The following is a 27,187-nucleotide window of genomic DNA, read 5'->3' as shown; positions in this document are numbered from 1 at the left end:
AAAACGCCCAGGCTGTGAACTCAGAGACTGTGTAAAAGAAAGGGAGGAAGTCAAGATGGGGCAGGCTTGCATTTAGGTGCTAAGAAACTGGGACAAGTGACCACAACTCTTGCCAGTCTGGAAATAAATCTACAGGGATCTGATCCGGGGCCCACAGATGGCAGTGGAGTGTCCTACAAGGGGTAATCAGTCACGCAGGGTCAGGTTCTAGGCAGGTTGCCTTGCTTAGAGAATGGCACCAATGTGTAGGCTGAACAGGTGTTTGAGGCCCAGCCAGATAGATTGGAGGTCAGGATGGGGCTTCAATTCTAAAAACAGCGCCCAATGAAAAGCAGGCCTGAGGCAGAGACCAGAGCAGGGGTGGCTGTATCTAATGGAGAAAGAGCATATCCAGGATTACCAAACTTCTCGGGACAAGGACAACATAGAGTCCAAGAAGGAAGGTTGGGGAAGCTAGAATGGGATGTTTAGAACTGAAATTAGTGGCTTTTTTTTTTTTTAAAAAAGATAGGTTAAAATTTCAATAGTCTGCACAGGGAGTGTTCACGACACGGCTAACTTAGTCTAAATGTGTCATCTGTGTAAACTCGTTAGCAGGCTAGTTTTGAGTTTCTGATTTATAAACCAATGTGCAAACAGACAATTGTTTAGTTAACCAATCAAGTTATTTTTTGGTTAAGATCAAAACATGAGAATGTCTAAACTTTTGATTGTGACCATTACCACAGAATACTCTAGGCCAAGATACTGCGGAAAGAACATGAGGGTAGAAGTCAGTGTGGGCAAGCTAGCCTTCTGGAACTGTAAGCAAGCTCCTCTTCTAAGTGCCTGAGTTCTAGTATCTCTTGAGTGCTTTAGATCAGTAAATAAGATGGTAATTTTTTTTAAAATAAATTCTAGAAATGGCTCATGATGTCCACTAGGCTTTGACTTGAGGTGACTGGAGAAAATGTTAAAAAGTTATAAGGAATTTTCAAACAGCATTTTAAATGAGTTCAACACATGTCTGAAAATGTAAGAAAGATATATTCGACTTCCTTCCCTGTTGAGAACCAGATTTACAGACACAGCTTGCCTCTAAACTGTACTGAGATGCATTGGCATTGTACTCAGTGCCATGAGGATTAAATGAGGAGGCTAATTTACCCCTTACTCTTCAATCTGCCTTTCATTCTCTGTATTAGTCACTTTCCTCATAACCATGACAAAATAGCAGACAGAAACAATTTAGTGAAGGGAAAGATTTATTTTAGCTCCATCACTGTCCTCAGTGGCCACCCTCACCTGCAGACTAATACTTTGAATTCACAGCTCATGTCCCCGTTGCCTACGGTGTGCCTTAAACAAACTTCCCTGTCATAGTTTTCACTCACATTTTCCCTAATCCCAGGCCCAGCAAACAGGAATGTGTTCTCAACCTCCTCAGTGTCATCTCTCACGTCTGTCAGAAATAAGTTTCTCTACTTCTACCTGTGAAGTAACTCATCCTGGGTAGTGGATCTCTGTGTTTAGAATTCACATCAAAGGCCAGCTCCTTCTAGAAGCCTTCCTGAACCTCCCAATTTCATACCTCGTCACTAGGAAAGACCACACCAACTTCTTGGTTCCCCACTTCAGATTTTTAAAAAATGTATTCCTTTCTCATACAGTGTATCACTACAGTTTCTACTCCCTCCTCTCCTCCCAGCTCCCTTCCACCATCTCCCCTCTTCCCCCAGATGCACCCCTCTTCTGTTTCTCTTCAGAAAAAAGATGTTTTATTTCTACATCAGTGTTTCTCAGGATCATCTGTGTTGATGTCTACACTAGCCACTGGCTGGAACGGTTGTTCATAAATCACCATGTTGCCTCATCCAAAAGTTGTCCCACCACATAACAAACACATGGAATAGTAGTAGTGTGGTATTTATGCACACACATAATTTACACATAGTCATACATACACATGAGGTTTCTACACACACTTTCACTGACTTATGTTTGGAAGCACAACTGAGGAACTCTGTCAACTTCTAGGGCATACGGAAGTGGGATAATACAATGTAGGCAAAATCAAAATTTGATATATAGGTTCAGTTCTCATCCCTGAAAATTGGATATGTGAGCCCCTGTATATGTTACAGAGGGCCAGAGTGTCCTCTGCCAGAAACTTTGTAGTGTTTAGAGACAGAGATGTTCCTTCAGATCTCTGCAAGGACTAGAACCCCACATCATAATTTAGCCCTGACTCTGGGTATTCACATAACTATAAAAATAGTCTTCCCAGGAATGCTGTCTTCTAAAGCATAGTGAGCTTTTCCTCAAGGGTACAGGATAGACATCTTGCCAACAAACAAGGGGATAACTATTAATTCCTACAGGTGTAGCACAAAGGTGTGAACTTTAATTTCTATGTATTCTCTGTTTCTACCTGGGACAATTCACCATTTCCTTTTCAAAATTTACTTTCCTGTAACTAAACACTTATATCTTCAATAGTTTTTTTACTTATCTTCCTAGCTTTGCTCAGAAGTTCTTCTAACTTGCCAATGGATTTGCTTTTTGTGGTGTGCGTTAACAAAATCAAATCTCTTGGCATATGTGGTGGTTAATAGCAATTGTTAACTGGACAGAATCTAGAACCACCCGGGAAGAGCTTCTGGTTATACCTTGATAATGTTCATCGATGTGGGACGTCCTATCTTAATTATGGCTGCCTTGACTCCCTTCCGTGATGAGTAGTTGTAGCTTGAACTATGAACTAAAATAAATCCTTTCTCCTTTAAGTTGCTTTTGTCAAAGGGTTTTGCCACAGAAAGAGGAAAATAAAAATTAAAAGAGTATATAGCTTTAAATAATGAAACTTGTTTGTTTAAATCATTTTGAGAATTTCTGTGGAAAATAACTTGCTATGGACACACACATTATGCACACACACACCCCACACACACATAATGAGAGAAAAGAAGAGAGAAAGTTGGAGAGAATAAGAGGGGGAGAGAGACTGTGTGTGTGTTTGTGTGTGTGTTTGTGTTTGTGTGTGTGTATGTGTGTGTGTGTGTGTGTGTGTGTGAGAGAGAGAGAGAGAGAGAGAGAGAGAGAGAGAGAGAGAGAGAGAGAGAGAGAGAGAAGTTTTGGGAGAACCACCTCTAATATCAAATCTTCTAATTCATGTACATGGTGTGTCATTCGACTTATTTAGGTCTTTAATACTACATCATAGTTTAAGGATTAAAGATCATGCACATATTTTTCATAAGGCTTTTGTGTTATTTTTAGTGATAATATAATTTCATTTTTCCTTCATTGTGCATACATTTAAATTGATCTTAAGGGCTGAAAGTTTCATCCTGTAAAATTGTTACTTCTTATATCCTCTATCTTTACTTCTTATATCTTTCTTAGGCTCAGGAAGGGCTTCAGGAATTCCCTGAAACTGACCAGATGTACTTGGCTCCTCCTCCCCTTTGTCCATACAAACATTAAGAACTGTCTTACAAGCTGAGACACCTGGAAGAGGCAAAGGCCAACTGACTCGCCTGGAAAAGACCCTTGTCAACCTGTTGAGCTGCCAGTGGCTTACACACTATGCTTCCAGATCTAGTGAGTGGTCCCTGCTGGGCGGAGTACACACGCTTTGGCGTTCTCTCTCCCTCCTCCTTGATAGTTATCTCACCTGTACTCCTGTTAGAACCCAGGAGAAACTCACTGGTCCTTAAAGTTGGACTTCAGTGCAATCATTACTTTGGTTTGTCATCGCTTTTCTTCCTGAGGTGCTTGTGTGTGTGTGTGTGTGTGTGTGTGTGTGTGTGTGTGTGTGTGTGTGTGTTGTATTACACCAGGTAAACTTTGTCATACAACTCTTGGTCTTTTGAATTGATTAAATCTCCTTTTCTCTTTCACAAAATATGACACCTTGTAGTTGTCCATGTGTACTTGAAGAGAATGCATATTGTCCTAGGTAAATGGAGCATCTGGAAGACTTCAGTGTGTTCTGATTGCTTTGCAGTATGATCCAACTCAGCCATGTCGTTAGTGCTTGTTGTGATAATTATGGGATGTATACTGTTGAGGTATCAGACTGTAATTGTGAACTTATCTCATTTGCATGCCAGTGTAAACAGTTCTTCCTTTTGGAATTACTGAAGCGCTGTTGTTAGGTATTGCTTATGTGTTAGCAGCTGTACGTCCTGTGATGTGCACTCACTTCCATTACGGAATTCCTCACGTTATCTCTCAGGGTATTTCTTATCCTGACATCTCCACCACAAAATATTGCTAGAGGCCTTCTAGTGTAGGCCAAACAGTTACATGCCGTGTACTGTTTTATCCTGTTACTATTTTTGACCCCTTTATGACTTTAAATTTAGAGCGGACTTCGTATAATTGACCTACATTTGGATATTGCCCTTTTATCTGCTTTAGCCACTCTCTTTGAATTGGATGCAAAGGTTGAGTTAAATTTAGTACACTCATTGACATGATAGAATAAATCTATAATTTGCTATTTTTCATTATTTTACATGTTTTTTATATTAAATATTTATTATTCACTTATTTATGTCATAGAATTCTTAGAAACATCTTGCTTTTATTCTTGTATTTCTCTAGGGAACAACACAGACATTTTTAACTGATTTCTGTCTTTAACGGATATCCTATGATATCACTCCACAAGGTAAAGATCCTATGCCTATGAACTTATTTAACCCCTGGCCTCTGATCTTATCTATGCGTCTTAGAGATAGCATCATGTTGTGTCTTTTAAATAAGGGAAATATGTAAATATGCATGCACATATATATCCGCATATATTCACAAATACTTCCAATGATTTTCATTCCTCTTGTACAGACAAACATTCTCAACTGGCCTCTTCATCCCTCTGATTGAAGAATATCAGTTAGTTTATGCCAGGCAGGTCTGCTGCTAATGAGTTCTTTTCATGTTTTTATCTGAGATAATATTTAATTCTGATTTTAGAAAGTTAATTCTATTGATAGGAAATTCCAAGGTGGCAATTTTACCTTGCATTTTTGCTACAGAAGGAACTTAAAAGGTTCACTTAAAGGAGCTTATGAACTATGGATGTATTTGTTTCAGGTCTGTCCTTTGGGGAATTTTAAGGACTTATGACAAGTTTAAAAGTGACAGAAAGAACTAGTAAGCAAATTAAGGAAAAGACGCAGACAAGGTGTCCATACCTGTAATTCTAGGACCTAGGAAGCTGAGACAGGAGGATCACAAGAGCAAGGCAAGCCTTTATAGTGAGACTCCATCTCAAAGAACCAGTCATCATCATCCTCACCATCACCACCAATCACCACCACCATCCAGGGAAGATATTTTGAGGTTTCAAATTAGTCTATAGGGAGGTAAGGATGATAAGTAGGCTAGGACAATGAATTGCCATTAGAGATTGGGGTCCGATGTAAATGCAGATGTGAATTCCCTGCATTTTGGTTATGGCTTGGGTATGAGATTAGGCTTTGTTTACCAAGGTGAAAACTTATGGACACTGCCATTTATGAGGTCAGTGGTGACCATTTTCATGATGCCTTAGGCCCTAGAGTTGGACACTCCCAGCTCAGATGCTCTCCCTGGAGATCAAATTTCCCACTGGGATTTACTACTTCTCTGCTGAAAAACCAGATACACATCCAGCTCTTCTATGCTAACCCACCCATCAAAGAAAGCATTTTCCCCCTGAAAACTACTGAGGACAGATTCTCACTTTAGATTCTAATTACATGACCTTAGGGGTCGCCCATTCCTGGACTCCTGGACCAGGTACTTACGAATACAGTTCTTAGGCTAAATCAAGTTCAGGTCAGTATTTCTGCGATGGTGCTTAGCTTGTGGCTTTTTGTTAGAGACACCCCTTGAGGGTACAGGTCTCATTAGACTCTGGTTTGTTCTGTTTCCTCTGCCACAGTGGTTACAAAAAGTCGATGACTGAGTTCACCCACTAAGTTATGACATCATTTATACTTTTCCTTTCAACTTAAAATATGAAACAAGGATAAATCATTCAACCTTTGCCATTCATTTAACCCCTGTGTAAACTGTCTGAGGAATATAATGGTAATTACCTTTTCCTGGGACAGAGTTGGGGGAAGAGTCAATTAAGGCTTGTACTGCGCTTTGAGATCTTTCAATGAAAGGCTCGGGGTTATTATTGTTAACAAGATACTGGAGGGATATTTGCCAGCAATGCCTCCCTTTGAGCCAACATGTCTGTCATTAGTAATTTGGGGGCTTGGCATGGAGTCATGGGAATGTTTTAATGGCTTTTGTTCAACCCCAGAAATAGATCATGGAGTTGCTAAAAGAAATGTTGGTTTTCTTCTTTGCTCTCTTCTGTGTGTCTGCACACGTGGCGACTTTCAGAAACCTTAGGTTTCCTAACAATAGTCAATGGAGTGGACAGTGGGGTCTTATGTTGTCCCATAAACCCAGATATAAAAAGGGTGGCTAGGCCCGCCCCAGAGACTGAGTTGAAGATGGGCTAGACCATCACATCAGAATTTTGGGCTGAGCTGCCACACTGAAGCTACCTGGAGGTCGTGCTAATTTGTTGAGATCCAAGAGTGAGTGGAGACATTCCCTTCCTCTAAGAAGTATTTGGGAAATGTGGGTGAGTTTCAACAGGTTATTTGCTTTGTAAGCCAGCTCCCAAATGCTTTTCAGGGCTGACTTGATGAACTAAGGTGGTTTTGCTTCTCAGAGGCCTGGGCTTGTTTCGTGGACATGGGCAAAGAGTATGTCCGTCTGACCAAGACTGTGCTCGGCAACTCCTTTTCAGAGTCCATGCTATACCTGAAATTCTAATTGATTTAGAAACCGTTCTTTTAAAAGCTCCCATGTGTCCCTGTGCTCCAGTTTTGTTTCCATCGCCTCTGTTCCTTGTTTCGTGTTTATCAGTTTTTCACTCTGCTTGTCAACACAGCAAGACAAACTTGAGGGAAACAGCATATGTTTTGAGACAAGGATGACTTTGACTCTTCCTGATGGTCATTTTGGGTAAGTCCCTGGACCCCTGCAAGCTTCATTTCAGCATCTGATGGAGACAGAGAAACAGAACAGTACCATGTAGAGTGGTTAGGGTATCGAAGTTAAACGGTGATGGTGATTTCAGGTCCACAGTGTAGTTTAAACCTTGAAGGACTCTATTCAATAGGGTGTGGAAGGCACAGTGACTCAACATTTACGCCCATGCATAGGGGTCGGCAGATGTTTCTGTGGAAATCCTTTCTTCTCACAAACAAAAGAAAACCTAAAAGGAATCTATTTGCTTCCTTGCCTTTGTCAAAACAAACAGGAAACCCAGAAATGTGTGAATAACATTTCCTGATTTATAAATAATATACTTAATTTGTTTTCTTTGAAAAGATTAGAAAAGTTAAACTACGGGTGCAGGCTGGGTGTGGTGAACCAGTTTAGAGCTTATGGTTTTACGTGCTCTCTTATTCGCCAATTTGTACTGCCTTCTCTTTCCTTCTTGCCCTGGACGACTTTGGGGTTCCTTTTTCCTCCCCCCTATTTCCCTGTGACATTAACAATATCTTTTTTTATAATTTCCCTAATGTAAAGCCAGACTTCTTGCACGAGGCACATTTTCACAGACTGCACAGTTTTCCTGCTTCAGGCTCACACAGAGTCTCACCCTCTTTCTCGTTTCCAATACTACAAGAATGGCACCGAGTCCACGAAATACAGGACGATCCACCCTAGACTGCACTCCTAGGAGAGCAACAGAACAGATCTTTCTACTTGTAGCCAAACAAGGAGCCTAAAATAAAAACAATCCCATGTGACTGCCGACGCCATCAGTAGGATTGCAAACTTGCCAGCATCTTGGGGCTGCCTCTGTGGATGGGTTTGCCAGTCGTAGGCCCCATAATTGATGCTACTGCTGATCTTGGTAAGGAGCTGTCATTAAAGGAGACATGACAGGGGTGCTTCCATTGCCTTTCCAGAAAAATATGCTGAGGAAACCCCAAGCACTGAGGATTTAATAATTATACCGGAAAAGGAACGTCCTTCTGCAAAATGCCTGGGAGTCTTCCTAGTTGCAATGCTTTATGCCCTTTAATAAAAATTACTTTAGTTTCAATTATGTGTATGTATGTGTGTGCTCTGTGTATGTGGATACGCGTGTGCGCACGCGTGCATGCACGCACACGTACACACACACACACACACACACACACACACACACACACACATGAAGATGCCCACACAGGCTAGAGGCATTGATTCGATGGAGCTGGAGCTGTAGGTGGTAGTGAGCCACCTGACATAGGTGATGGGTAAGGAAGTTGGACCTTGTGGAAGAATATTACATGCTTTTAACCACTTCCGCCCAAGTGTCTTCTTATTGTTCCTTGCATGCGGAACATGGCTACCCCACTTAGGGTAGTATTTAGAGCTAACATGTTCCCACAGACTCACGTATTATGACCTGGCCCTCTGAAATAGGGTGCTCATGAGACTGGTGGCTTTTGAAAGGGCAAAACAGATCCCCAAGGAATCACCTTGCTGCCAATGTCCGCCCCAAAGCCCCACAAAAAGACTTATCAGTGCCTGATTATTGATATAATATTATAGATGTGAACATCTATGAGCATCCAAATCTATATGATATTTGCTTAATGATTTAAAACTAACATGATGTAGATAGGGTGGCATTCCTGTTAGGACACTGTGTCGTTAGTGATTCCAGAGGGTATGAAGCCCTGGGGGGAGGCAGGTGGGTGGGATCTCTCTCCGTTATTGAGTTTAATTCAGTAAGTAGCAACAGTGAAAGCACACATGTTTGTATGTTGAACATGTTGGGCTGTGTAGGTGAGAATATGCTCTAGAGTTGAAACATGCATAAACACACACACACACACACTCATGTAGATAGACACATACAAGCACACAGCAAGATATCATTTGCAACACAGACACATACCATACAGATACCCATACAGGTAGTCAGACATCACACACTCAGACATAGACATACACAGACACTAACACAAGACACAAATATACAGTCATACAGAAATACACACACACACACACACACACACACACAGAGAGAGAGAGAGAGAGAGAGAGAGAGAGAGAGAGAGAGAGAGAGAGAGAGAGACCTACTTCAGTTTCTCCCCATACTTCATAAAGTCCTTGTGAGGCCACAACTTAGTTCTTCTGAGTATCTCTGAGATAAGAACAGTAGATCTCATCTTCTGAAGTTCTAGGAGACCGTCTATGCCAAACACCTGAGCTAGTTCTGGATATGAAGTAGCTGTGTCCTAAATGTGTTTTCTGGACTTCCTTTCTCTCTCTATCCTCATCTAGGAAGTCCAAGATCTGTTTGGAGATGGTTGGATCTAGGTAGTAGAGGTTCCAATGAGAGTTGTCTGGTTCTCTGGATAATTAGACACAAACACAGGTAGCCTGGGCCACTTAGCTTGTAAGAGAACCCTGCTGTGCTTCGTGAGCTAACGGACTCTGGAAATAAGAGGTGCCTCTCACCCTTCTTTGCCTCAGTTTTTGGTCTGAAGGATTTGTAAGCAGGGATAAGGACCTGGAGAGACATTAGGTCCCTGACAATGAACATTCCTTGCCAGAAAGAGATGGTAAGAATAGCAGATAAGAATTGTTCCTAAGCCAAATGCCCACCCCCTCAGGAACCCACCCATCCCATTTATTTCACATTTGCTCAAAGAACCTACATTTTTGTTGCTGCTTTGGGGCAAGCCAGTGCCTTGCTATTGCCCCATTTGTCCTGTCACACTCAGAAATCCCAGGCAAGAATGGGCGTGGTCTGGCATGGCCATACACACTGATGGGTAAAAGCAATGTTGCTTATGTGTGAATGCCTTGTTCTGAACCAGGAGAAACGGCAGTGTGCTGAATATTCCTTTCTTTATTTAATTTATTTTTTATTTTTTTATTTTTTCAGAGCTGGGGACCGAACCCAGGGCCTTGCGCTTGCTAGGCAAGCGCTTTACCACTGAGCTAAATCCCCAACCCCTGAATATTCCTTTCATTTTTGGGTGTGTGTGGTGGATATGTGAGTGGTATATGTCTGAGTGAGCCATTTCACACTCGTGTATGTGTGTGTGTGTGTGTGTGTGTAGCCAGAAATTAATACTGCACATTTTTCTCTATCAATCTTCATTATATAATATATTTTAAAGATAATTAAAAATTGAGACTATAGTATAATTATGTCATTTCCACTTTATCCTTTCTTCCTCTAAACATTTCCATGTACATTTGTGTATATATAAAGTTTATTCTTATTTTATTAGTTTTTTGAGAATTTCATTCAATGTCTCTTGGTCATATTTATCTCAACTCACCCAGTTTCTCCCAGGCCCATTCCTCTTCCCTACCCATCCTGCTTTGTGCTGTCACCTGTCTTTTAAAACAATCAAGTCCAATTTGTGTTGCCCATGTAGCCTTGCCTGGGTGGCCTCCACTGGAGTTTGGTCAATTTACCGGAAGCCCTAGTCTTAAAGCTCTCTCTGTCTCTCTCTCTCTCTCTGTCTCTCTTTCTCATCTCTCTTTATGTCTCTTTCTTGTCTCTGTCTTTCTGTCTCTGTCTCTCTCTCTCCTCTCTCTCTCTATCTATCTATCTCTCGTGTCTCTCTTTATGTCTCTTTCTTGTCTCTGTCTTTCTGTCTCTGTCTCTCTGTCTCTCTCTCTGTCTTTCATGTCTCTCTTTATGTCTCTTTCTTGTCTCTGTCTTTCTGTCTCTGTCTCTCTGTCTCTCTCTCTGTCTTTCATGTCTCTCTTTATGTCTCTTTCTTGTCTCTGTCTCTGTCTCTCTGTCTCTCTGTCTCTGTCTCTGTCTCTCTCTCTCTCTCTCTCTCTCTCTCTCTCTGTTTTAGAAGCCAACAATTTCTCATAGCTCCTGGGATTATGGCACAACTTTGTGCCCACCTCTTCCCTACCTATGGGCGTTTGGTCCAGCATACGTTTGCACAGGTTCTGTGCGTGTGCTCTCAGAGCCACTATGAGTTCATATGTGTAGTTGCCCAGCTGTTTCCGGCAGACATTGCTTCCTTGTTTCCTCCGACTCTTTCACGCATTTCCCCATTCACTTCCACAGTGACCAATGAGCCTTCAGGGGACGGGGTATGATGTAGATGTTTCATTTAGAACTGAGCATTCTGCAGTCTTATATTCTCTACACATAGACCAGTTGTGGGTAATCATCTTCTGCAAATAGAAATGTCTCTGATGAGGGATGAGAGATGCATTAATCTATTGGTAAAATGACAAGACATTAAGAATAGATTTACTACAATGTCCATCTACCAGAATAATAGTGCTTGGTTCTTTCTTGGGTCTGTGACCTTCTTAAGTCACAGATTCTTGGCCCAATAATGATGCTGGATATGGTTTTTATTTTTGTGGAGCAGGATATAAATCCAATCACAAACTGATTGGTCGATGGCATGATGTTCAAACTTCATTTTTATAATGTCTGCCTAGCCTAGCATTCTATCCCACCCAACCCTCCATAGTGTTTAGCGACACCCTATCCCTTGGTGTATGCTCTGTTCATTGCTAGTCTTACACGTGGCCTAGCTCATGCAGATTCATTAGCAACTGTAATTAATTTTGAAAAAAATCAACTTTTCAACATAATTTAATTGTGAGCAAGGTATCTATCAGTCAAGGGCCTAGATGTGACCATAGTAGGAATGAGGAATAATTGTTTTCTGTCTCCTAGAGTTTGTGATTTAGCTTACCATTGCACATCCCATGTTTACTCTCTTGGTGTTTCCTTGTCCTGACCATTAAAAATGACTCATAGATAAAAAGCTAGTGGCTCAAGGAAGTATACGAATATGAACGAGACCGCCCAGACTCTTGTTTTTGTAGCTGGGGACAGCCACATGTCTGAATCCCAAACTCCCCACACTGCTTGCTACCCTTTCAAGGACTGGTACTTAGTAGCTCCAACCAATGAAAGCCAAATGGGTCAAATTCACCTCGAGGATATTAGACCGAAGGCATCAGTGATTCAGCCAGAGATAACAAAAGCAGAGGGTGATTCCTAATGATTATGTTAGAGAGAGAGAGAGAGAGAGAGAGAGAGAGAGAGAGAGAGAGTGTGTATTGTGTGTGTTCTCTGTGTGCATGTAATGGATGTATATGTGTGTCTGTATGTATAGGTGTTCTTCATGGGTGCATATCTATATGTAGGTGTACATGCATATGTGTGTGCATGGAGATTGGAGGAGAAACTCATTCTTTGAATACTCTATGGTTTTTGGTTTTTTGTTATTTTTGAGAAAGGCTATCTCATTGCGCTTAGAGCTCACTCATTTATCTACGTTGTTTATGCAGTGAGTCCTTTGTTGATGATTTCTGCCTCCCCTATGCTGGGATTACAGACACATGTTGCCATGCCTGAGTTTTAACGCAGGTTCCAGGGATCAAACTCAGGCCATCCTGTTTGTTAAACATTTGAATGGATGGACCATCTTCTTATCTCAGCTCCTTCTATTTAAAGCCTACTATGTATGGCTCATAAGCAGAAGCACCAAGTACTTTCACTGGAGGGGCTGTCCTGGAGTTAAATATGTCAGGATTTGAACTACAAGCATGCCATTTTTTTTTAATCTGAAGCTTTGCTCAACTCCTATCCTTATTTTTAAAGTAGATTCTATCAGTCATCTACCTTCCTGTGCAGTTGTGAGGCTTTTCTCTTTTATGCATTAGATCTACTACACAGCTCCTTAGACAGTATGCAAATTCTCAAAACCTCAGCCATTACTTTTTTCTTCTTGTACTAAATCTGATTGCCCTCTGGAGTCTCCAGCCTACACTGTTGACCCTGGGCCAGCCACCTGCTCTGTTACCACCTCCGTTGTCCCCAGAAGCCCTTAGACAATTCTTGAACCTTGCCCCATAGGAGGAATATGTGAACACGATATGTTCCAGATATAGTCCAGGGGTGCAAGGTGTCTGTTAATTGGAATGGAAAGCTAGATGCAGCTAATAGTTTTCCAGTTAGCCAGTTATATTTGCAGGCAGGGGAACTGGGTGTGATTTCTTCTTAGAACAACCCCATGGAAACTCATGGTTTGTTTGGATCTCACCATCATGTCTAAAATCCCTTCTGTCCTCTGAAGGTCCAGCTTGGGAACTTGTCTGTTTGACTTGGCTCTTTCTGCCAAGCTAGGCAAGTACAGATGTTCCTTGTCGGACCTGGGTCAAATTGCGTAGCCAGGACACTTAGCACCGAGCCAGGCCACCCCCTCACCGAACTGGGCCTTTGGCTGCCACTGGAAGGATGCTACTGAAGAAGAGGCAGACATGTGCGGAACTTACGAGGATGACGCCTGCCAATAACTTGGGATAGCCTGCAGCTATTAGGGCAGGATTACTTATGTCAGCCTCTCCCAGGCAACAGGTTCAAACATGAGGATCAGGGTACTATCCTCACCCAGGTCAGAGGAGACATTGGCAGACAGGAGAGCAGGCCCTCCCAAGTCTGGGCTATTTGGGGCCTGCCCATTCCAGCCTGGCTGTTGGGGAAACCTGTTGGGTAAGCTCCTGTGTATTTCCCTGTAAGGTTATTCTTACAGTCAAGCAGAAAAGTGGGGTGAGAGAAGGGAGCCTTTTAATGACTCTGACATGTACTTGAGAAGCTGCCAAAAGGTGGCTTATGTTTCTTAAACAGAGATGTGTAATGATAGCAAGCTTGCCTCCGTGACAGTGATAGCCCAGCCCTGTGTAAGGTTGGGGCTCCCTGGCAGGTCCCTGTGCCCAGTCAAGAAGCAGGATGGTGGAAGCAGGGGATCCAGATTTGAGGGGTTGGGGAGAGGCACAACTCACTGCCCAAGATACAGAGCATGTGACCTTGGAGTAGACATATCAACGTATCATCTCCCTGACCCCCACACTCCTCATCAGCTAAATGGTGAGAGTGGCCTACCTCCCTTGGATCCACCTCCTTGCTGCACGTTCTTTGTGTGACACAATTCTGGTATTCCACAAACTCAATGTCACTTAATCCTATGATGACAGCACTAGGCAGGTGCTATTTTTATCTTTGTTTCACAGATAAAGCACAGAGAGACCAAAGGACTGGGCCAAGGTCTCATTGCAATGCTGGTCCCAGAATCTGAGGAGATTACCCCAATATCTCTAGCCCCAACCACTGTGCTCTGCTTCTAAAGCTTTCCTAGGACCCTCATCACATAAGGACTTACTTCAGTTTGGAATAGCCCACAAGTTGACCTGAGCCTTCGATGAATGTTCCTGTCCTGCATTCTGAGCTACCCACCTGGCTTTTATTCACCATCTTAACTTCGGCACCTGCCTCGGAAACTAATAAGAATTTCACATGTGAGATGTTTTCCAGAGGATCATGACAAATCACTTGAAATAACAGGTGGTTCCACAGGAAGCCGTCCTCACCTGCTGTGGGCTCACAGTGAGTATTTAGGATGTTTATGCTCAAGACAGTCTTGGGGAGGTGAATGATCTCATTTCCAGGAATCTTTCAGCCCTGCAGGATCAATCATGCAGGGGAACCCCTCACATAGCAGCCACCACAGGACTCTGTTGGACTCATCCCCAGTGTGGGTCAGGCACCATATAACTTTTCCCTCGCCAGAGAGAGATCTCTCCACACCCCTACTGAATGACCCTGGTAGAAGAGCCAACCATCTTTCTGTCTTGAGGAGGAGGCCTTCAATCATTCTTCTAAGCATTCTGACTCACCTTCACCTTCAGCTTGGGTCTAAAGTGGAAAATCTCTGAGGTGATAAGTGATTAAATGGCTTCAAGGAGGAAAGAGCCTGGTTCTAGGCTATGTCTCTTCCTCTTCCTCCTCCTCCTCCTCCTCCTCCTCCTCCTCCTCCACTCCTTCCTCCTCCTCTTCCTCCTCCTCCTCCTCCTCCTTCTCCTTCTTCCAGCCTTCGTGCTTTCAGAGCACAATGGAATGAGTGGAGTTGAGTGATGGCTGCTGGCTGGACTTTATCTGGAGCTTCTCCCTTCCCAGGAGCCTCCCACTTTGTCTGCTAGCAGCAAAGTAATCATACATGTGTCTATGGTGTGTGTGCAAAGACATGCCGGGCATCCTGTCCCTGAGCCAATGAATCCCATGCCTGTCATCTTCTAAAAGATGCTCTTTTACTCTCGTTTCTCTCATTCCATCACGCTCATCTCAAGCTTCTCAGTTTGTGTTTCTGAGTGTACTACACCCTCTCTCTGGCCATGAGGAGGGTTGCAAACTGGCAGCACAAGGGAAATATGCCATAAGTTTATTTGGCATGTACAGAGAAGCTAGAATAAAAGCATAAGTCTAATTGGTCCCTGATTTGGAATGGGTAGTTGACTTACATGGACCATAAAAAGAAAGACCTTGGGAATACTATATTTAATGTTCTCATCTCCTATTAGTAAAGAGAATGTTCTAGAATATTAGAAAATGTGCTGGTTGTTGTTGTTGTTGTTGTTGTTGTTGTTGTTGCTGTTGTTGTTTTGGTGGTAGTGAGTAGTAGATGATGATAAATATCTGGATTTATTTGCTGTCCATGAAAAGAGTCAATCAGAAAGCCTGTGTCCATTTATGCAGGTCCACAACACATCTGAGCCTGCCCCACAACTAGATATGCTCTCCTTTTGGGACTTAGTTTCCTTGTCTACATTGTGCACCTGGAGTGATGATGATAAAACCAAAGAATTTTACTAGCACGAGAAGCACATTTTCCCCCTCTGGGTGAATGTCTTAGTTACCTGCTTGGAAAGCTCACAGAATGAATCTTACTATTTAAGGTGGAAAGAGAGCTGAACCTGGGATTAAGAGTCTTCTTGGCATTGGAGTTGAGAACTTCATTTTCTCTAGGAGATGTTCTCACTTGGTAAAGACAAGTTCTTGGCTCAGGGAAACCAACTCAACAGTCACCTGTTTCCCTTGACAGGACTGTTGCTCAGAACATTGCCACCCCTGGGTGTGTTCGGGGAGGGGGGGTTTGATGTGGAGCATGAATATCTTTACCCACTCAGGGTGTGGTGGTGGCACCCTCTTACGCTCCCCACAGGTGGCTTGGCTCTCATTCAAACTCCATTTGGTCCTTATGGAAACTCTTGTTCTGGAATCCCTGCTCCGAAGTGCCTATCTTGTCCGTGTGGCTGTCATGTGAATCAGGAGGTACCATGAGGATGTGCTCTTGCCAACCCAAGGAGTTGAAAGTCTGTCCGATTGACTTAATAACTTCATAAAGCTTCTTGTATAAACATCATTCCAAAATTAAAGAAGACATTTTGTTAGATTACATCAACTTGGAAGATTGTATTATTGGGAAGGCAAGTTGGATGAAATTGATTTTAGAAGTGTTAGAAGTTTTACATCATAGGTGAATCTAATGCCCATATGTTGCTTGATCTGTCCTGTTTCTTAGTGGCTAGCATACAATTGTTTATGCATATATGCAAACACAGACTCACATGTGAACATACTTTTTACTCTCTTTGGATGGGGGGGTGGCTTTGTGTGTATGTGTGTGTGTGTGTGTGTGTGTGTGTGTGTGTGTGTGTGTGTGCATCAGACTCCTGATCATTTTGGCATTATAGACTGACTCCTGCTTGTCTGTTGTCTAATGGGAGTTCTGTGTTTTAGCCTTTTGATCATGTAATGCTGAACATGTTTAATTCCAAGAAAGTAGCCTCATCCAGGGCATTAGAAATATCTCCCATTCTAGCCTGACTCCTAGATATTCTCCTTGTCTGAGTTTTCGGGTGAGCCCTCTATCTTTAGGTGTAAGTTCACTCAATGTGTCTTCAATATCACACAAAGACCACATAAGCATGCACTCTCTGCCTTAAGGTCAGTGAGGGTGTTTAGGTCATGCCAATGAATGTTTAAGTACCATGGTAGACTGGAGGGAGGTAATGCCTTCCAAGCAAAGGCTTAACAATGACTCATATCAGAGCTGCACCTGCTTAGGGAATGGCAAAGAGAGCTTCAACTAGAGTCTTTACTTCTCAGGGCAGATCATCAACAAGTCTGTGAAGGGGGACAGAGCTAGGAAGCTACCATAGGAAAAACTATACAGGTTGGAACATGATCGTGGAGCTCTGAGCCATGTTAAAGTTACTGTAGGTTTCAAGAGGATTTCCCAAATTTTCTGTAGTCCCTGCCTAACGGATAGACTTAATGGACAACATATGTGACTCCTACAATAATAATATTGTCGATTGATACCTTTTGTCTAGTAGAGTATTATACAATTAACCAGACTGGCTCATATACTTATTTTCATTAACTCGATAGAATAAATTAGTATTCCTTTCTTACATACGAGGAAATCAGGGCACAGATGAGTGAAATAACTTGTTCAGAGTTCCAGACTTAGTAAGTCATAAAATGAGCATTTGAACCCTGACCTCTCTGTCTCTGGACCCCATGTTCAATCATTGTATTACTACATCTCCTGACACTATAGTCTAGGACCTGCGGATTATTTGTACAATGGCACAGATGGTAAATAGTGAAAGCTTTGTGGCCATCTAGTCTCTGTGGACGTCATTCAACTCTGGAGTTGTAACACCTAAGCATTCTATGTCAATATGGAAATTAATGCTGTGGCTGGGTCTCCACAAAGCTTTACTTATGAATAAAAGCCATTCGATGGCTTTAACCTCTCCAAGAGAGTTTGCTGACACTTGGTATAAACCAAAGAGGAGATTGAAGAGTGGGATTCAACAAACATTCATTGGAACACTTATTACGTGTCAGGTACTTCAATTAATTTATTTTATTGAACCCTTCAAAAGCTGTGAAGTAGAAAAGGAATTCCTGGTTTATAAATGAGAAAACAGAGGCTTAGTGAGGTTCACTTTCCTACAGACGTCCAGCTAGTAAATGGCAAAAGAGAATTGAACACAAGGCGACATCACTCAAGTTCCTTTGTCGTTTTTCTCTGTAGGCTTTCCAAGTAGACTGAAGCCCCATAAATACTCACGTCTCCAGAAGCTATATTGCTGCCCTTTTTCTTTTTCAGGGAAGTGTGAATGTGTCATAACTTGGCCGAGTCTAGCTGCAAGGCATGCTGGGACCTCTGGCTCAGGAGACATCTGAAAGAGGAGACAGAACCAGGAATAACACTGAGTGGAACTAGCCTAGCCGGAAAGCTGGTTATTGGTGCAGGGATGGGGCGCTCAGTGGTACAAATGTTGAGGTTTTTGGCTAATCTTGGGCTCGAGAGTCAAGAATTCCTCAGTCTTGATTGGGTGAGGGAGCATCCTAGTTTGGTATAAGACACTGATCAAAGGGTTCTTAGGAGAGGGAGGTAGAAAGATTTGGCTAGTTTTTGAGACAGAGTAAGCAGACAGAGTGAGAAGCAGGAGTTCTCAATGGGATACAGAGTCCAGTAGATGCAGTTAGAGATAGCCTTGGCTCTTCAGGATCAAGGTCTAGTTCTTAAGCAGGCTGCTGCTGGACACTCTATTAGATGCTTCTATGTATCTAAATTCTAGGGCTAAAATGTATTTACCCAGACTTCAAAGACCCCTGCTTTTTATCCTGGAATAGCATTCCCAGATATCCTGGTGCTTCCCTCCCCCTTATTTCTTTAATACAGAAGTGTTCTGCTCAAGGAGGTATTCCTTGGCTATTCCATTTAAATTTCCAATCTTTCTCTCTCCTCTAATATTTTATTCCATTCCTTTGCTTGTTTTACAGTTTGCCCCCCTCCTTAGCATGCACCATTAACCTACAAAATGGGTTACCTTGTTATCTTGTCTCTTGACTGCTCTCCAGGAAGTCAGGAGATGCAATATAGCTTTATTAGTATACACACAGTGTTTAGAACATTGTTCACACTCAATAAATATCTGTTGGATTAATGAATTAACTTACCATGGGTTGTAATTATGCTTTTGATCATCTAAATCTCCTTTCTATCGCAGACTAAGCTCTGTGAGAGAGAAGACCAGGTCTACGTTTCCGTTGCTCTCTTCTCCACACCTAGCCTATGTTTGGTGTTCAGTCAACATATGAATAAAATGAGGAAGAATTAGAAGTGGGTATCACCCAAAAAGCAGAGCAAGATGAAGAACATGCTGTCCTCTCACTCACCTGGTCCCCTTCAGGTTCATTTGCATCTACTATCATTATCTGAACAGTTGATTTTTCCCATTAATCTAATAATTCCTTATGGAGAACATGCTGCTTATTGGTCATCTGTAAACCCACGTGTCATAATGTCAACTGACACTTAGTAGGTGATGGTTGCTTGCCTAATGTATAAGCCTATATTGCAGTGAGCAAAGCGAAGCCTAATAGCCTGAAACTCATTTCAGAGCTCAAGCCTTGGCGGGATTGAACAGACATTGTTTAGGACCAGCAAATGGAAGGTCAGACTTTATTTGCAAACGGTAACTATTTTAGTTAGGGTTTCTATTGCTGTGGTCAATGAAACACCATGGCCAAGATTGACTTGTGGAGGAAAGACTTATTTCATCTCAGAACTCCATCACTGAGGAAAGGCAGGGAAGGAACTCAGGGGTTCCTTGAGGCAGGAACTGACACAGAAGCCATGGTTGAGCAGTGCTTACTGACTTGCTCCTCACGGCTTGCATTGCCTACTTTCTTATAGCATAAGAAAGTAGGTCCATATAGGTCCACCAGCCCAGGGCTGGCACTGCTTACATTGTGCTGGGCCCTTTTATATCAATCATTAATCAAGAAAATGCCCTCCAGGCCAGTCTGCTGGGGGGCATTTTTTTCATATAAAGTCCCTACCTCCAAAATGACTCAACTTGGGTCAAGTTGAAAAAAAAAAAAAAAAGCAAACCAGGACAGCAACTTTTAGGCTAAAACTAGGAAGGGCTAAGAAGATAGAATACAGAGGAATTACCCAGAGTCCCAGATCATTAGGTCTTTCCAGACACTGATGATGTCATCAACAAGATGAGGCAGGTAGGCAGAGAGGTGTGTGTAATGGAATGAAAAAACAGACCCAATAAGAACTCAAGTTCTCTGGGCTAGCAACAATCATTCACCTCACTGTGGGAGACTCTCTGGGGGCTATGGGTCCCTGTTGCTACAGAAAACAAATTGAGAGTGAATTCAGTCTTTTTACAATGAAATAGATGGCAGATAAGACATAATGCCATTCCCAAATTACCTCATGAAGCATGTGTCATAATTTGCTTTCCATAACCCTCCAAATTTGTATACAACAAATAGGGGGTTGGTATATGGACTGGTTGCAAAGAGCTGCTAAACTACAAGTTGCATCCATGGGAGGATGGAGGATTTAAGTGATCTTGAATGCCTTTGGCTGGTCATTTATCTTAACTGTGTGATTGCATTGATGGATGAATGGGTAGGGGAATGACTAAATGGACAGAGGGGTCAATAAGTGGCCAAAAGACAATTTTGCAATTTTATTTAAAGACAGAGCATTAAGGAGGAGTTTATCTAGGAACTTCAGAAATCCTCTCCATGGGGGGAGGTAAAGGCACCTGTTTTTTTAGAGAAATATTACTATCCATTTTGCATGAGCTCGCTCTATGACAAGGCTCTTTGAATGAGGCAGATTCTGAAAAATGTGGACCATTAATTAGCATGCTGTATTTGGAAGCTACTGGAGTTTTCTGGGTGGGGTGCTATCTGTATGCTATCTGTTGGTGTTACATGGCTGCCTTTAAAGAGCAGCACTTCCTGTGTTGGGTCTACGTGTATTTCCTTGAGGAACAGGTTAAGCTGGAGGAGGTGAGTTCATATTCTCCACTTGCTATTTCTGTAATTGCTTTTATTATTCAGCCTCACGCTATGCCATCTGGGGTCTAAAGCTATATGAGTACTTGCCGTTGTCACAGCAGAGTGGACTGGGTCAATATAAAGTCCGTAGGGAAACGAGGACCATGACAAATTCAGGTAGTGAAGCAAAGACACTACACAGAGCCCAAGGAACCATCAGGACCCCGAGGCAGCTGTGACTGGCAATATGGCATGGCAGTAGAAGGGTGGGCATCGGTACTGTTGAGTTCTTTGTACTGATGGCTGGGTACTTTGGTTCCAGTTTTTCCTCTTTTTGAAGATTTGTTATTATTTTTAATTTTGTGTTTGTGTGTTGAGGGGTATCTGTGCATGGGAGTGCCTGTGTGCAGATGGCAGTGTTCATCATTGCTAAGCTATCTCTGCAACTCTTAGTGTGCGCTCTCTCTCTCTCTCTCTCTCTCTCTCTCTCTCTCTCTCTCTCTCTCTCTCTCTCTTTTACTTACCAAGTATTACATTGAAAGAGTAGCAATGGGCCATTTCTCTGTGTTTCTGTGTTTCTGTCTGTCTCTGTCTGTATCTCTCTCTCTCTCTCTCTCTCTCTCTCTCTCTCACACACACACACACACACACACACACACACACACACACACAGAGGCACACACACAATATTGTTGATATTTCCCTGTTTTGAGATGGAATATGTTGCCAGCACAAGCAGGCCTGGAAGCCTAGGAAGAAAGGGGGTATGAGTAGAGAGGCTTGTGAGGCTTGTGAGAACCAGGAGAACCATGGTTGGTGCCTTGTGTGTGCCTAGCCATAAATCAACCACAGACCTCCTGCTTTTATCCTATCGAATTCAGGAGAATGCATCGGCTATCCAGAATCCCCAGGGATGAAATTCTGATAGAAGCTGAGAAGCTGAGAGTGAAGTTGGACTGAGAGAAAAGAAAATTAATCAAAGAGTTGAAGAAAGCTGAAAAGTAGATTAGAGGTGACTGTTACCATTTAGAAATATGCAATGACCTTGATTTTAAAGGATTTGAAAGTACGAAGGGGAACATCTCAGAGGGGGTTGGAAAGGAGAGTTGGCATGGTTTTGTTGCTGGTAGGATAGTCAAGAGCACAGATATGCTGCAGTAGAATAAAATAGAAAATAAAATCCAGTGGGCAAGCCTTTCATTAGGTCTTTCAAATCCATTTTCCAGCTTTATGTCCGTAATGACTATGAAGCACATGGCATGGCCCCCATTTACAGAAGAGACAACTGAGGCTCAGTGAGGCCAAATGGCCAGCATAGATCAGACAGCAAGTCCATTTCCTTCTGACTTCAAATCCAGGCCTGGTACCACATGCCTTTAATCCTAACACTCTGGCAGAGACAAGTGGGCCTCTATGAGGCCAACCTGGTCTATATAACTAGGTCCAGGCCAGCCAAGGCTATATAATGAGAACTTGTCTGGAAAACAAAAACAAAACGTTGACGAACACAAACAACAAAAATCTGACCTATGGTGTGACCAGAAACCAGCAGGCACGCCCTATGTTTGAGGAACAGAGGCGCATCCAGTTTGGCTGGGGTAGCACAGAGACTGCGCTAGAGAAATATCTGGTTCTTTTAGGTGGAAACAAATTAAAAACTCACCCAACAACGAAAACAGGACGGAGTGCTGAGTCACTCACCCCAAGCAGCCTGCAGGAGGTAATCATAAACAGCTGGAGCAGACATGGGATTCCACAGAGGAGCCCAGGAGAAGCAGAACCAGTCAGTGACTGGCTCTGGAAAGGGGAAGTTTCTGCAGAGGACTGAGGCCTGAGGGAAGAGACTCTGGCCATCTTCAACATGGTGGCCAGGGCTCAGGCAGGCCTTGCCCTACTCCCTATTCCCTCTGCCTTGCTTAAAACCTGTTAGATTACATTCCTAAAGCTAGCCACCAAGGTCTGTTCCCTTATTTGGCCATTTCCTCCTCCTGAGACTGACTACCCAGGTCCAACCACCAAAGTATTAAAGTCTAACAATCCAAAGCCCCCATTGGCTCACATGATTAACATGCCCAATCAAAATTAAACACCTCATTCTAACACAGGACTGCCCTCCCCTTACCTTTATAAACCACCATTTTCCTATGTGCCACAACTGTCTCCTCTGTATCCAGAGGCAGACCTTTGTCCCACTCTAAGACAAACCTCCGAAACCCCTCTCCCTTACCCAGTCTCTTCCTTCTCTCTTGTTCCCTTCCCCTTCTCCCTGGCTCTCTATTTTCTCTCTTTGTCTCTCCTTCCCTGCCCTCTGTCCCCCTAGGGCACATAAATCTCCTTTGTGCTGCGAACTTCGCCTTGTGGGTCCCCGAGCCTATGAGACTCTCTCACACTGAGCAGGGTCAGATAGAACTGGATCGAGCCAAGCAGAACAGGCCCTACTTGGAAAGCTAAAGGAGAGCTAGGAATTCCACAGCTCCAGAGATCCTTGAACTATGCTGTCTCTCTGGAGGGAGTGAAGTACTAGACACACGGCCCTGAAACCCTGAAGCCTTCGTCCTCCATCACAGGAAAATAAGTTGAGAGCCGAGGCAATAAAAGCAGCAGAGGCCAATGAAAAATCTCCAGGTAGAAGGGCAAAGCCGGATGATGGAATGGCCCGTTTGGACTTAGAGGTCATTTTTTTCTTCGTCTTCTATGGTACTGGTGGCTCGTTTATCTCGAAAGGCCAAGTAACTAATGCCTTTTTGTTGATGAATGGCCACTTGCCTTCTGATGTACAACCACTTAGTTAATTTCCCCCTTCCTGAAACTGCTGTACCTCCAAGTTGTTCCATTGAGACCCCCAAGGCCCGTGGGAAAGCTCCTGAGTCTAGGTCCTGAGCAGGAGAGGCCTTACATAGCACTGACCAGAACCCCATCAGACAGTCAGACAACACCCCCACTGGACAGAAAATAGGAAGTCAGGAGAGGAAGTGGTTCGGGAGCAGGGGCTGAGTGATACTCATTTGTTCTTCAAGCTACCATTCCTTAGTACCAACCCTGCCCCAAGGATTAGTTATAACGTTAAAGCCAAGTTGTACTGGGAGGCATTTAGTGTCAAGTGAGGAGACTGCCGAAGTGCCTTTGCAGTCAGTCGTTTTGACTTGGCTGAGTGAGGTTTTAGATACGATGTTGGTTTATGAATAAGTGCTTCAGTTCCGTGAGTGAGATCTCTTTGCATAGAACTGTGATGCGGAGCAGACAAGGCAGAGTGTGCACCCAGGGGCACATTCTGAGTGAGATTGTAAGAATGCATGTATGAGCTCAGACAAGGCTTGGATAGACTTGGGTCAGCATACAACTCTTCCCGGCAAAAGTGAGTGCTATCAGAGAATGGTTGAATGTCCCTGGGACTCACCTGTACGTGAGTTAGCAATATGCAAGATAGGAATGAAACCAGATTATTTCTACAAGCATGTGCTCTGGAGCCTGCAAGCACAGGAGGCATGGTACAGAGTAAATGTTCACTGAGTGTCCATTGGCTTCTCCTGTGTTTAAGGAACAACGTGAATGGTGAAGATACCAAGGCCCGTGCTTGGAGTTATTTTGGAAGACACCATATTTATAACAGATCAACAAGGATGATTTAGTGCTGCAAAGTGGTAATACCAAAGCACAGCCAAGAACACAGTTGTTAAAGTCATAAGGATGTGCCATGGAGTGCAAATTTAGGTTCTCCAAAGCTGTGTTATAGGTAATCTCTGAGCTCCTCTTTCAGTGCCTATCTGAGCAGTTAGGGGTATGCAATGGGTTCTGAGCCCTAGTAGGATCAAGAAGGGAATAACATCAGTTGCTATCCACCTTGTCTCCTTTGGATTAAAATCTTGGTCTCTTTCTCTTTGGTAAATATATGAGTTAATTTTGGTGAGATTCTGAGCAGCGTTCAGCGGGCCTGTATTACAAAGTGACAGGTTCTCTAAGGGGCTTCCAGGACGAGGTCAGTTGCTGGATTTGATATTGGATGAAGGCTGTCCTTAGCTCTCATTGCCATTCTTCTAGGTCAAATGATGACATCTGACTGGTACATCAGAGGTAGCAGAATAATTGTATTTGTTTGCGGAGCCTTGGTGTCTGAGCCTATAGTTACCTTTTGGGTTCAGATAATGAGGACTCTCTGCAAAGCCTGGGGCAGAAGGAGGAAGCTCCCTCTAACAGCATACAGAGTGAACTTCCCTTTATTGCTTACTGTCTAGTCACATTTCTTAGCAATTGAAAGAACCAGTTGTCCTTATGCAAAAGGGCCAACTTTAGTGACCTTCCTCCCACCTCACAACCTGGTCTATCAGAAGCCATAAAACTTGATGACCTGAGAATCTCAGGAACACAGAACCAACTGGGCATCAGACGTAAATGAGTTAAATCACCAATTTCCTTCAGTTGGTTGACCTGGAGAAAGTACAGTCTGAGTATACATTTCAGCAGCAGATTTTGTACAGTTGATCTAAATACCGCATATGTACTTTTGGTATATAGTACTTGTTTATGAAATATCAGATAGGAAATCCCTTGCATACATACTATTTTAATTCTCTCAGATATAAAATATGATGGCTGTCTCACTTTGTCTCCCCCCCGACCCCAACACACACACACACACACACACACAATGTCAGTTGTCCTGGGATTCATTTTTCTGTTTGTTTCTGGACAAGTTTTACATATTGTACATTCCAAGGAACTCTCTCCAAGGCATCTCTGACAGAAGACAGGCTGCAGGGATTGGAAGCCAGGAAGCAGAAAGACATTCTGGTCCTGAGATCAGTTAAGGAATAGGAAAACTCCCTCTGAGATTGACTGCTGACAAAAGCTCTTCCTGTTCCAAACCCAAGGCAGACACTGGAGCAGGGGAATGAGCCAGCCAGAGGTGGTTTTATTGTTTGGGATGAAATGGCTCGGCTGAGTAAGGAGGGGACCCAGTGCTAGGCTCTCCTCTGTTCATACATTCTGTGAAAGAAGCCATCAGGATGGGAGGTCGCCATATTGGCCAAAGACTTGTCTCCTGGGACTTTCAGAATGACAGAAGTGGCCCAGAGTTCCCATCCAGGGTGGTCTCTGACGTGAATGGGAGAATCTAGGGAAAGTTTTGATGAAAGAACATTAAAACAGAACCATATTTTGGGGACTGAGATTTCCAATTCGGAGTCTAAACAGAAAGTATTAAAGGCCCTGTACAAAGAAAATGCCTTCATCCTTCCCTTTGGGGCTGAGGTGGTAGAAGTTTCCTTGCTGTTACTGCTTGCTTTCTTAAACACAAAAGCAAGTTTAGCTCAGAACTCCAGGACGGAGCTGGGGAGAGAACGAGCCGAGGAGACACTTTCCAGAAGATCTGCAGGGAAATGCCCTTTGCCTGCAGGCCCTTGGCGCCCAGGCTGGGCTAAGCTGATTAAAGCTCCATTCAGAATCGCAATAACCCGAAAGCTATGCTGGGGCCACTGATGGGCCTTAAGATTAGCCACTAAACTGATCGCTCTCCCTGGGATTGTGGCTGTTGTATTTTTGGAAACTGAGCACTTTAAAAAAAATTTCTATTTTCTCATGGCTTTCCGTGCGAACCTCATTAATTTCCCAAAGTCTCTGCCGAAGAACAATTGCTGTAATTCCATCTGGCAAGGTTCTAAAGCCTGAAAATTTCTCATAGAAAATAAAATATATGGAAAATGAATAGACACACTTATATATGACCTTTGTAATAGATGGCCCAAGTATACATAATAGGCTATACTCTATATACAAACACACACATATGTGTATATAAATATTTTTTTTCCTTGCCTTCCTGCCCTTATCCTGGAATTCTTAGCAATTTGGCCTGTCCCTGCTTATTAATGATGTTTCCAGAACAGAGCTCATTGGTGCATTTTCAGCAATGGGCTGATTAATAGGTGGGCACCGGGGAGCTCTTTGAAAGCCAGGGCATTGCTGGCTTGTTGACCTTGATGCTCAGGGGATAGTCTTGCTTCAAACTATGGAATCTCAGTTAGCATCATAAATTGTGGAGCCACTGGTTTTATTACCCTCCTGCCTCCTGCTGGGAATGTTGTTTCTCTTTAATAATGGGCTGAGCAGCAGCAATGAGCACCCCTCCTCCTCCCTCACTTGCCCTGTGCATTCTTCTCCCCCACCTCCACTCTCCAACTCCTGCCTTGATCATCAAAGAGGAGGCACAAACACACTCCCATGCACATACAAATAACACACACACACACACACACACACACACACACACACACACACACACGCTCCTAGGATCATATACATGTACAATATTCATACCCGTCACCCTCCCTCTGTTTAGCTACAAGACTTAGTCAGGATGCACCCCCCTTTCCTGGCTTGGCACAACTAAATCAAGCAGGAATTTTCAAAGGCTTACAAAAAAAAGGCATCAAAGCAAAACAGAAAGTAGCCAATCTGAGAGATATGGAAAACAAAAATAGT

The 27,187-nt window shown here is 43.1% G+C and overlaps 1 protein-coding gene across 16 annotated transcripts in view; it reads right to left on the bottom strand.

Annotated features, from left to right (window-relative positions):
* The window catches only part of LOC147995785 (uncharacterized), a 43,126-nt gene extending 20,478 nt beyond the window's left edge, over window positions 1-22,648 (bottom strand). For 4 of the 16 annotated variants that reach the window (XR_015683936.1, XR_015683945.1, XR_015683938.1 and 1 more), the window contains exons 1-2: window positions 22,374-22,624; window positions 17,967-18,078 (exon numbers count right to left, since the gene is read on the bottom strand). Coding sequence is in view for 4 of the 16 variants with exons in the window: in XM_087655003.1 (XP_087511129.1) it covers window positions 17,967-18,078; window positions 22,412-22,573 (274 nt within the window). In the remaining 12 variants the exon portion in view is untranslated. Of the gene's footprint in view, window positions 1-1,373; window positions 7,040-10,139; window positions 11,245-17,966; window positions 18,079-22,373 lie in introns of those variants that run through there. The other 12 variants (XM_087655003.1, XM_087655004.1, XM_087655002.1 and 9 more) reach the window with 9 other exon arrangements.
* Window positions 22,649-27,187: the final 4,539 nt, after the last annotated feature.

Source organism: Rattus norvegicus, chromosome 3 (genome assembly GCF_021556685.1).
Source record: "Rattus norvegicus strain SHRSP/BbbUtx chromosome 3, alternate assembly SHRSP_T2T, whole genome shotgun sequence".
NCBI lineage: Eukaryota > Metazoa > Chordata > Mammalia > Rodentia > Muridae > Rattus > Rattus norvegicus.
The sequence above is the reverse complement of the archived record's forward strand: the minus strand, read 5'-3'. Positions and strand labels throughout refer to the sequence as shown.